Source organism: Leptonychotes weddellii, chromosome 5 (assembly GCF_054177405.1).
Source record: "Leptonychotes weddellii isolate Sample4059 chromosome 5, ASM5417740v2, whole genome shotgun sequence".
Lineage (NCBI taxonomy): Eukaryota > Metazoa > Chordata > Mammalia > Carnivora > Phocidae > Leptonychotes > Leptonychotes weddellii.
The window spans coordinates 102,336,838-102,348,894 of record NC_138373.1 but is presented as its reverse complement, the minus strand read 5'-3'; the positions used below and the strand labels follow the sequence as shown (position 1 = coordinate 102,348,894).

At 42.0% G+C, this 12,057-nt stretch overlaps 1 protein-coding gene across 2 annotated transcripts in view; it reads left to right on the top strand.

Moving 5' to 3' along the window:
* LIMA1 (LIM domain and actin binding 1) overlaps positions 1-12,057 on the top strand; it is a 91,839-nt gene that overhangs the window by 46,643 nt on the left and 33,139 nt on the right. For both annotated transcript variants that reach the window (XM_081821658.1, XM_081821657.1), the window contains exons 3-4: positions 566-611; positions 8,889-9,353. In XM_081821658.1, the coding sequence (XP_081677784.1) occupies positions 566-611; positions 8,889-9,353 (511 nt within the window). The remainder of the gene's footprint in view (positions 1-565; positions 612-8,888; positions 9,354-12,057) is intronic.

The following is a 12,057-nucleotide window of genomic DNA, read 5'->3' as shown; positions in this document are numbered from 1 at the left end:
AAACAGCATGAGAGAGGAGAGGGCCAGAGGGAGAAGCAGGCTCCCGCCGAGCCGGGAGCCCGATGTGGGACTCGATCCCAGGACCCTGGGATCACGACCTGAGCCGAAGGCAGTCGCTTAACCAACTGAGCCACCCAGGCACCCTCAATGCAATGTTAGATCCTTTGACTAATTCCAAAGCATTTTTACACATGTGATCTCAATCTTCACAGCAACCTGGAAAGTAGACATATAAAGCCATTTTCTAGATAAAGAAACGGAGACTTGCCAGAGATCATAGTTAATGAGTGATTAAAGTAGGACTTAAACCCCAGACTTTCTGCTCTACCTAGTTATTTCCCAGCATTTGACTTCCTCGCCTTGGACCTTTCCAATAGACCAGATCAGATGACTGGAACAATGCGGGAAGTGAGAGCCACTCTGATTTTGTGTTTCTTCTGATAGAGTTGATTAAAGACACTTGCTGGCAGAAATATGTAGGCAGAAGTGGTTTTCTTAAAGGTTTAAAAAGTAAAAATATAAATTTAATTTGAGGACATTCTCTTTCTCCCCCTCTTCTCTGAAGGTACCAGAAAGCAGCTGAAGAAGCAAACATGGAAAAGAGGAGAAGTGTAAGTATTGAGAAGCCCCAGGGCCTGTGGAGCTTCCCAAGTGGAGCCTTTGTGGCCCAGCCACCTGCAGCCTCCATGGGGCTTGGGCTCCATGTCAGCTGAGCTGGGCATGGGTGTCAGCTGCTCTGATTTGTGCGCCATTTACTCAGGAGAATGTGGCTCGGGTGCAAGGAATCTTATTTTTCCACCGAAGCTCTCCTCTTGAACCCTTTCTTTCTTCCCTGAGTTGAGTGAAAGATAGAAGGCCAAGTGCTTTGCCTGAGGTTAGTAAAATGGCTTACTACTTCTGCTCACGTTAGAATACAGGGTCCCCTAGGCTTCAGCCCTTGTTCCAAACCAACCAACCAGAATTTCTATATTTCTGCATTTAAATGGTAGCAGCTGTGCAGCTGTTGTCATCCCCTGGGTTCTTTGTTTAAAGCACACTTCTTGATCCACTCTAGTTAGCAAATTTCTCAGCTGCAGGGTCCGTCGAAGGCTAAAACCTTAGAACAAGCTCTCTGCTCGTAACCATTCTGTACTCTCCCCGCTGGCTAGCCTCCAGCTGGGCTGGAGAGTGTATTTCTTTTGAAATCTTACTTGATTTAATCTTATGAGGGAAAAAAACTCACATATTTGGGTAAGAATTACTTAGTTTGACTGGCATTGCAAAAATCTCCTCCTGGCAGTTTTTAGTACCCAACCTATTTAAATTAGTACATAACATGCCCCTGTCAATTTGTTCTCTCTAAGGGCGTAATTCTGACCAGGTCTTTGGCTTATTTGTCCTGTAATTAAAAAATGGATCCCCTCTGGCACACTGTAAGCAAAAGCTACCATCATTTCACTCAAAGATTGGTTTCTTTTCTTTCCTCCTCCTCTCTCTCCTGCCTGTGATTTTTCCCCTGCCTCCTTTCCCCCTTCCTTCTTTCATTTATTCATTTAGCAAGTATTCACAGATCACCTACAATGTGCCAAGCACTGTTTTAGGCACGAAGACAGACTACATTTTGGCCATCATGGAGTTTACATGATAGTGGGACAGATGAACAATAAAGAAATTGTGTCAGGGCCGCCTGGGTGGCTCAGATGGTTAAGCGTCTGCCTTCAGCTCAGGTCATGATCTCAGGGTCCTGGGATCGAGTCCCGCATCGGGCTCCCTGCTTGGCGGGGAGCCTGCTTCTCCCTCTCCCCCTACTGTTCCCCCTGCTTGTGCTCTCTCGCTCTCTCTGTCAAATAAATAAATAAAATCTTTAAAAAAAAAAAAGAAATTGTGTCAGTGATTAGTGCTAAGAAACAACGTGAAGCAGGTAAGAGGGATAGAATGTAGGGTGGTCCAGAAAAGCCTCTGATGAGGGGACATTGGAGCAGAGATCTGAGGATATGAACCAGGGAGAAGAATGATTCAGGTGGAAGGAAGAGCATATGCAAATGCCCTGAGGCAGGTACATTCTTAATGTGTTTGAGGAGTAGGAAAAGCAAAGTCATAGAGAGCCACTGTGAGGACCTGGGCTTTAACTCTGATCACATGGGCATCTTTGGAGGGTTTGTGTGCAAAGGAGTGATGTGATCTGACTTAAATTTTAAAAAGAGGAGGAAGAGACTATAGGGACAATGGCAGAAACATGGAGACAAATTACAAGACAATTTCAGCGTTTAGGCAAGAGATGATAATGGATTGGACTGGAGTAGTAGCTATATAGGTGATGAGAAGTGGTCAGGATTTATACTGAAAGTAGAGAAAGAGAAGAACCGTGAATGGCAACAGTGGTTTGTGCTCAAACACCTGGAAAAATGCCATTAATTGAAATGGAGAAGACTGTAGTAAAAGCAGGTTTAGAGAAGGGACATGGTAGCAGCTCAGTTTGGAGCATGTTAAATATGAAATGCCTTAAAGACATCCAAGTAGAGATGTTATATAAGAACTTGTACATATAAATCTGGAACTGGAAGAGATGCGGGCTAGTGATAAGATGTGTGTGTATCAAAGATCAGTGGTATTTAAAGACATGAGATGTATGAGATCACTTAGGGAGTGAATGTAGAAAGAAGAGAAGAGGTCTGAGGACAGAGCTCAGGAGCACCTCGATTCAAAGTTAGAGAGATAAGAAGAAACCAGCAAAAGAGACTGGGCAGGAGCAACTGGTGAAACAGCAGTAGAAACAAGAGAATGGGTGCCAGAAGCCAAGTGAAGATCAAAATGCTTCTAAAAGGAGAGTTATTAGCAGAGTCAAACACACAGAGAAGCTGGGAACTGACCATTGGATTTGGCAAGATGAAGGTCATTGGTCATCTTGTGCTGTTTGGGAGTGGTGGGATAAAGGCCTGACTGGAGTAGGTTCAAGACAGTGTAGATAGATTTCTACGAGTGCAGACAAACATTTATGGAGCATCTCTTGGGTGCCAGGTGCTGAAGACACAAAGAGAATAAGATGTGGTCCTTGCCTTCGAGGGACTGTTTGGAGTTTGGAAAATAGAGTTTATAATCCCAGCACAATTAGTACCATGTAGAGAAATACTTGTGGTGCTGGGGGAGAATTTAGGAGGAACTCATAACCTGGACTATGCCATGTCAAGGAAGGCTTCCCAGAAGTGGTACCTGACTAAATCCAAAGGACAGGTAGGAATTAACTAAGCAAAGGAGGCAAAGAAGTGGCAGAGGAAGTGACACATGCACAGCACGAAGACATGAGAACAGGCACATTTGATGTTTGAAAAGATAATTGTCACATTCACCAAGATGGAGGACTCAGGAAAAGAAACAGATTAAAGGGTGAAGGGTAAAAAGAGGAGAAAGGAGACTTCAGCCTTAGACAAGGATGAGTTTAAGATGCCTGTAGGATACCCAGGTGGAATTCCAGGTAAGGAGAGAGATCTACCTAGAGTTATAGGGTATGAGTCCTCAATAGGCAACTGGTGGGTAACAGGGAATAGGTAAGTGAGCAAAGAGGACCTAAGATGGAACCTTGAGGGACCCCAGCATGTGGGGCAGGGGGAAGGGGGAACAGAGGAAGAGAAACCCGTAAAGATTGAGGAGTGGCCAAAGAAATGGGAAGAAATCTAGAAAAAAGGGGGTTTCTCACAGTAACCATGGAAGGAAGGAATTTTTAGAAGGGGGGGGTGGTCAGTAGTGTCAAATGCTATAGAGATACCAAATAAAATAAAGCAGAAGTGTCCATTGCATTTGCCAGTTGAGGTAAAAGGATGTGAACAGGTAATTAAAGAAGAAACAATACACATATGAAAAAATGCTTAGTCTCGTTAATAATAAAAAAATGTAAAGTAACCATGAGATATAAGTTGTAGTCTAAACAGTTGGCAGATTTTTTTATTAGCTAATATTCAGTCTGTGAGGAAATACGAACTCTCATACGCTGGTAGTGATAGTATAGTAACTATACTATACTGTTGTGGATCTTGCTTTTAAACACATAATGTGCTTTTTGATACCTTCCCATGTAAATATAGATATTTATAATATCTAAAAAATATATGTAGTATATATATATAAGGGGGAAAAAGTTGAGAGTGTATGCACCAAACTGATGGCAGTGGGTACCTTGATGGGAAGGGGTAGGGAAGTCAAGTAGGGAAAATTAGAGTATATATTCAAGGCATGTATACATTCCTATATTGATTGTGACTTTTCTTCCCCCCAGTAAGTTTTGTAATTACTTTTTTTTTTTTTTTAAGATTGAGAGTGACTGGGGGGGGCGGGGGTGAAGGGCAGAGGGAGAGGAAGAGAGAGAATCTCAAGCAGGCTCCATGCCCAGCTCAAGGCCTGACTCTGGGCTCAGTCCCACAACCCTGAGATCATGACCTGAGCCGAAATCAAGAGTCAGACGCTTAACGGACTGAGCTACCCAGGCACCCCTTTTATTACTTTTGTAATTGAGAAAATAGTAAGTTAAAAATAAGATAATGAAATGAAAATGTTAAAGAGGTAATGGGTGATCTTGACTAGAGATACTTCAGAAATGTGCAGGTGGTAGAGTTAGCATGAATGGAGAGCGAGCAAGTGGAAACAGCAAATACAGACAGTGCTTTCAAGACCCTTAACTATAAAATGCAAGAGACAGCAATAGCTAGAGGAACATACGAAGTTGAGGGAGTGTTACTTTTTTTTTTAGCAAACTTTTTATTTTGAAATAATTTTGGATTTACAGTAGAGTTCTTAAGATAGTACAGTTCCATGTATCTCCACCTACCTCCCCCTAATGTTAACATCTTGCATAACTCTCAAACATTTATCAAAACTAAGAAATTAACTGGTGCAATGCTGTTAACTAAACTATAGAATTTATTTATTTATTCAGATCCAGCATTTTTCCACTAATGACAGAGGGTTGCTTTTAAGATCCACCAGAAGCCTGAATTGTCTCCTGAAGAACAGGGAGAAATATCCGTATAAATTTATAGAAATGACTGACCAGGGGGCGCCTGGTGGCTCACTTTAAGTGACTGCCTTGGGCTCAGGTCATGATCCCAGGGTCCTGGGATCGAGCCCCGCATCGGGCTCCCTGCTCCTCGGGGAGCCTGCTTCTCTCTCTCCCTCTGCCCGCTGTTCCCCCTGCTTGTGCTCTCTCTCTCTCTCTGTCAAATAAATAAAATCTTAAAAAAAAAAAAGTGACCAGATGAAATACTACATTGTGCCATGGAAAGCAAGTTAGAGAAACATTCAGAAGCAAGTGGGTACATTTATTCCTTCAGTAAATAGTGGGATCAGGTTACATGATAGCCCAGTTTTCCAGAAATTTACTTTTCCCTTTTTCTTCCTCTTCCACTTATATCTAGGAAACAGAAACACAGACCATTAATACTGCCATCAGTTATATTTTCATGTTCCTTTCAAGCATGCAATATGCCACTTCTTGAAATCTGTACAGTTTGGGCACTCATCTCCATAATGATTGGCTACCACTTTTCTGAGAAGCTCTTCCCTTCCTCGGGGGCTGTACATCCCGGTAGTCCATGTTTGCAGCTGCGCTGCTGTCTCCTACCCAACATCCTCAGCTTTTAAGATGAAGATACCCCTGCCAAGATTTCAGCACTAAATCTCATTTGACCCAGCCTCTACATTTTAATGGTGGAATAACGGAGACCCAAAGAGAGGAAAGAACTTATCCATGGTCATACATCTCAGATGGACAGTGCTGGGACACATCCCAACTCCAAGTTAAATGCTCCTGCAGAAAAGACATAGTGTTGCATTTCCAGGTTGTATCTAATCTGGATTCAGGAAGCCAGCTATGGTCCAGAGGCAAATCTGCCAAGATTCCCAGCCTTGCTGGGAAGAATGAACAGTGTGCTGGATGTCACGCTTGAGAGAGGAGGCTGTGGTCGTGTACCAACCAATGGGGCCCTTGAAAACTTGCAGCCTCCATGACTTCCCATGCCTCTTCTAGGAAAATACTTGGGAAAAAGTTAAAACCAACTAGAATTTCACCTTATTGTGTGCCCTACACCCCCACTCTGGAACAGTGGAGACTATAGAGAGAATAGAAAGAGCAGTAAGAGACTGTAACCCAAGTTCAGGATTTGAGAAATGACTGGGTACTGTGGTTGATCATCATGAGGTGTGGCTGGAGGAGTAGGGAGGACTACCCACTTAATATTAATTGTCACCACTTACTGGGTGCCTATTTATGTCAAATACTACACTACATGCTTTAATATAGGCACATCTGTTCTCCACAATAGCCGAGTATGGTAGGTTCCAGAAATTAAACTTGCCCAAGGTCACTTGTCTGGGTGGGGCTGGAGTAGACTAGTAACACATGTTCATTGTAGAAAATAGAAGTGGCTTGTAATCCCTTCTCCAATGATAACCCAGGCCATCTCAATATAATACTCTTGCCACTTTGCGGTCCCGACTGCTTTTAGCTATTGCTTTGGTTCTGTCCCTTCTTGCTTCTTTTCCTTCCCCAGAAGGACTGGAATCACTGCTTCTTCCCCATTTTTCTCTCCTTGGGTCCTAAAGCCCTGCATGCCTGGCATTGCCTGGGGATGCTGCCAGGAGTGATTGCAGGGTCTGGGGCCTTTCATGCTGTCAGGCTGTACAGCCCTTTTTGTCCCCACTTAAATACTTTTGAACATGTACCCTTAAGAACTCTTTTTAATAAAAGAGCACACTTACTCCTTGTTACAATGCCCCCTAAGGGATTTCCTCCACCCAGGCCCTTTTTGGGTCACTGCCGGTACTCCATTCCACAGATCCCTCTCTTCCTGGTCATCACAAGTAAAGTAGAAATGATCATTTCCCAGCTGCTTATAGTAACATCAGAACGTTTTAATATTCTGTAGATTTTTGTGATAGGAAGATGATGTATAGTTCTATTTTTTATTCATTTGTGTTACGTAATGTATACACATTTATTGTAAAAAGGAAGAAAAAAAATGTAGATGCCCATAATCCATGATCCAAAGGTAACGTTAACATCCTGGTGTCTTTTCTTCCAGACTACTTTTCTGTGTTTATAATTATACATTTGTATTATAAGATGGGATTATGTGGTCTTAAAATTTTTTTTTAAGATTTTATTTATTTGTCAGAGAGAGCGAGAACACAAGCAGGGGGAGTGGCAGCAGAGAGAGAAGCAGGCCCCCTGCTGAGCAGGGAACCCGATGCCGATGCAGGCCTCCATCCCAGGACTCTGGGATCATGGCCCGAGCCGAAGGCAGACGCTTTACCAGCTGAGCCACCCAGGCATCCCTGTGGTCTTAAAGTTTGCTTTTTTCCCCTCAAAAGTATCTTATGAGCATCTTTCCATGTCAGTATACTTCGATCACACGATTACTGAGAAAAGTAGTGTCCAGTTACCAAGGCAAAATGCCACTTAGAGTGTCAGGGCTCCTGTTTAGGCTGGGCAAGGGCAGGGCAGGTGCAGTTGGAGACCCAGATGACTCATCCATTGTGTGGCAGGAGGTAGCATCCAGCAAAGCATGCTGCCAGCAATAAGGTGGCACCAGTGTCCAGAGCAGTTTAATTCTTCTTTTCCAGCAAGAAAACTTTTCATGCTTCTTATATCTCTGATCCATTCATTCGTCCACCAGTGAATCGTCTTGTCAGTAAAGATTTAAACACTAAAATCAAGCAGTTGTCCTCTGTAAGTTTTTTTTTCCCAGACCTTGGTGCTATGTATTCAGAAGAGTAATAGGGTGAGAGACTTAATTCCCAATATAGCTGCTAATCCTGTCTAATTCCCGGAAGTCTTTCAGTCCTAGGTGGTTTGTCCTTTCTTTCTTAGTTGAAAGACGGGTGAGTCACAGACCACAGGAACGGAGGGCTCGAAGGTATTGGAATTCGTGGCTTGTTGGGAGTTGGTGCTGCTCAGCTTATTTATAGGAACGCTTTCAGAGTATGGGACATTGAATTTTACTTCATCAAGCATGTTTCCTCTGTTATTGTAGAACAGTAGTGGCAGGTTCCAGGTTGTTTGCAATCATATATGTATAAATTAATTCTGTTTTGACCCAGGTGAAAATGACCTCTCTTAGATGTGTAAATGTGTGTCCTTCAATCAAGAAAGTGGGTGGTAGTGTTTTCATATGAAGCCGGGATATTTTTCTACCAGAGGATCTGTGAAATAGTAAATTTTCTGATAACTGATAATTTACACATGGACAAACGTGTGTAGAGAAGAGCAGAAGAAAAAAAGAGGATTAGGTTCTTAAGTAAAAATAAAATTTGTTCATATGCATGTAGATTATGGCAGGTATGATGAGATATCATTTATGCAAATGCATGTAAAAGTCTGGTGAGTTCTCTAAATTTCTACAAATACTTTCAATCCTTGATGATACTATCCACAATTATGGTATTGTATAGTTTCAGCTATACTATGTCTTTGTCCTATTTAAAAGAAAAAAAACCCCAGCAGGATTCCCCGTGTAATTTTGTGGTATGTAATGATGAACTTGTATTAATGCATATTTTGCAGTGTTTAAAGTACCTAGTATTTTGCTTCCTCTTTCTTGTTTTCCTTATTAATCTTTGGATAAAAATCCCTTGTCTCCAATGTAACTGTCATTAGATCTGGGCTCTCTTTTCTCCTCATTTTGTCCTTATAAGGCTATCCTGTTTTATCACTTCCTGCTTCAGCTCCTGACTTTTTCTCTCTTCCCCTCTCCCCTGGTGGATGCTTTCTCCATGTGGCAGGGCTGTAACTGTTCACAGCTGTCTGAAACGCCCGTGGACCAGGAGCAGCTTAGAGTTTTAACTTTCATTTTACAAAGAACAACATGTTTAAATGTTTCAACAGGCAAGTTATAACTGGCACTTACTTCTTGCTCTTCTAGAACACTGAAAATCTCCCCCAGCACTGCAGGAGGGGTATCCTGACTGTGTTAAAGAAGAAGTGGGAGAACCCAGCCCTGGGAACAGAGTCTCACACAGACTCCCTGCGAAACGGCAGCGCTGAGGTCAGACACGGAGGCAACCATCCTGCCGGTGAAGTGGCTAGAAGCTCTGCCCCTGAGGCCGAAGCTGACCAGGAAGAAAGAGTCCACCCCAGACCTAGACTCGGATCACCTTCTGAAGCCCTTACTCAGTGGCCGAATCTCCTCATTGAGGGCAGCGAGCGTCTTAAAGACCACTCGAAAGAAAGTAAAAAAATGGAAAATTGTCTAGGAGAATCCAGGCACGAAGTAGGAAAACCTGAAATCAGTGAAAACACAGAAGCCACAAACAAAATAGAGAAATACAATGTTCCGCTGAACAGGCTTAAGATGATGTTTGAGAAAGGTGAACCAACTCAAACCAAGGTAAGGACTGGGCCGGTGGCAGACTTGAGAAAGCTGATTCAAGTGACTAAACAAAGCTGTTTTTCTGATCTAGACAGTTTGAGTGGTGGCCAGTATGTCTTTTGATTCAAAATTAAGTGAATTAACAAGAAGTCTCGAATTATTTACACAGATGCTAAGATTTTGCGGATCTGTGACCCAGTTTCACGTGAAATCAAGCACACACTGGGATTCAGGTTAATATCTAGAAATGAAGAGTTTGGTGCCGATTAGATTTTGTGTTTTTATACGCTTGCCCTTTTAATTTGTCTTCCTGTGCCTTTTGTCATTTGTAGCTTTGGGGGGTGGGATTACTGCTGAATCTCTCTCTGCTTGGACACAGCTGCAGGCTGGGTATTAAGGCCAGAGTTTAACATTAAGACTGAGGCTTAGTTGTCTCTTTGCTAGCTGACTCCTTCTCTTCTCCACTTCCTCATCTGTGCCGTCCAACAAATGTTTTCTATCAGCTAAAATCCTCTCCCAGGAAAAATCAGTGAGGATAGCCAGATTAGCTGTAGCCTTCAGGAGTTTTGACTTGCAAATGCTCAGGGTTGCATTTTCCTACAACTGCTAATGAAATTTGATCCTTCGTGTGGATTGCAGACCGGGTACCCAGAGGGAATTACTTAACTAGAAAATGAGTTACATATGCTGGTGACTTATAACACAATCCAGGGGCGGCAGAACTGGTAAATTTTTCCAGTTTTCTCATACTTTCCTGCGTATCTGGCTTTGTACATGGGGATGGTTTGTTACAACAGTCATTATAATGAAATAAACAGATCTGACAGGAAGCAAAGCCATCATTTTCTCTAGATTCCATCTAGATGGGAAAGCTGAAATTTTTTAAGCTAAATATTTGGCCCAAATCCCTGCATGTGTGAAGTAATGGTATAAGACCTTCTTTCTGAGAGAAAAATTTGATAACTCGTCCTATAATCTTCAGTTATGTTTGACGTGACTTAGTTTATCTCTTTCCGTAACTTGCAGTGGCTGGAACTTTCCAGCCTAGAAAAGTTCTTGGGTGTTTAAAGGATCATCTATTTCGAGGATGTAGTAAGAATTTGTAAAGGTTTGCAAACCTAGAACCCTTTCCTGTGCATGAGTTTTAGCTCTATTTTAACACTGAAACCAGTTGGCAAAAGATGTAACCACAAAGCAGTTTTATGACTTTCCTTAAAACTCTCATCCCTCTCAATTTTTAGTCCCCTAGGCCTGCCAACTCCCTCTTTATCCTTTATGGTCTTAATAAAAAAATTTTTTTAGGTTTTTTTTTTTTAATTTAAATGGGAAGAAGAATTTTAAGTGGACGGGAAAAAATGTCAGAAATCCTAAATAGAGAGGAAGGGGTTTTGTTGTGACTCAAAGCACCATTGTAAGCCTCCTCCTCAGAGACCCTGTTAGGGGCGGGACGGCTGATGTCATGCCAGCACACACAATGTCGATTCAGTGCAAAAGCCTGGTGCATGTCGAAACTGGTCTAAGGTAGGAAATGACTGGGATTGCAGCAAACAAAAATGCTGATTATGTGTAAGGATCTGGTGAGAGACTTTTTTCTCATAAATGTCTGGCAAGAGATGGGTCAGAACAAGCCTATCACTTTGTGGCTGGTCTGAGTAGAGAAAGACTCCTCATATAAAGAAAGATCCTTCTAGATCTCTAATAGCACAGGGCAGGCAGCCTGATTGTTAATGGTATAGGAAGATGGGGGGGTGGAGGGGGGGGTGTCTAAGATTGACCTGGGCTTTTTTAGGTGCCCTTTAAAACTTCCTGATTAAATAGTCATTTGTCACTTAATGGACTGCTTGGTAAAACAGAAATGCCCTTGGTTTTATAGCTGTTTCTAAATAACCATCCTTTATCCATGTTAGAAACATGAATAGTTTACTTTAAAAAAGTTTTGTCTAATATTTTCAAAAAATATTAAAAGTTTTGTCTACTTTAGCTTAAGGAATAACAAAATTAGTTTGAAATTACGTTACAGTTATCGTTAACATAATTTCAGCTTTAACATGGATAACGCTTTAATCGGGAAGTTACATAATTGGATCTTTGGAAGGAAGCTCTGAGAAATATGGTAGGGACACTAGAAATCGCTTTAGGAGCAAGAGTCTACAAGAAAGAGTGTACACTTCAGAGCTAACAAATTAGTACCTCCGTAAGACAAGCAAATATAGTAGGTACAAATTGTGTGAATCTTTGGTTCCGTAACTAAATTTTAGAGAACTGGACTGAATCTCAACTAACTAGCTGGGCAGGGTCAGGGAGCACATAGATAATGGAAATAATACTCTAATGCTGTGTCCTCTTAAATCTTTTTCTCAGTTATTTACAGGAGACAAAGTTAATTGGCTTGAGTTCCACTTTTGTTAGTCTCTCTTGCTCCCTTTTGCCTGAGATGGTTCTGTTCTTGTCCACTTTTCTTCCTGATCTCTGCCCTCCTGTTTTTCTCTCTCTCCTTGTGGAATCTCACCTCTTTCCATGACTCTAAGAGGTGAACCCCCAAACTAGATTTTAATTCTCAGTTCTTAACCCAAGCTTCAGCCTCATATTTCTGGTTGCCTGCCAGATCAGACATCTCTCTTTGAATATCCCTTAGGCACTCACATTCAAGAAGGCTAAAAAAGAATCCATTGTCTTTCCAACCAAAAACCTGCTTTACCCCAGTTCCCTTCATGCATTACCA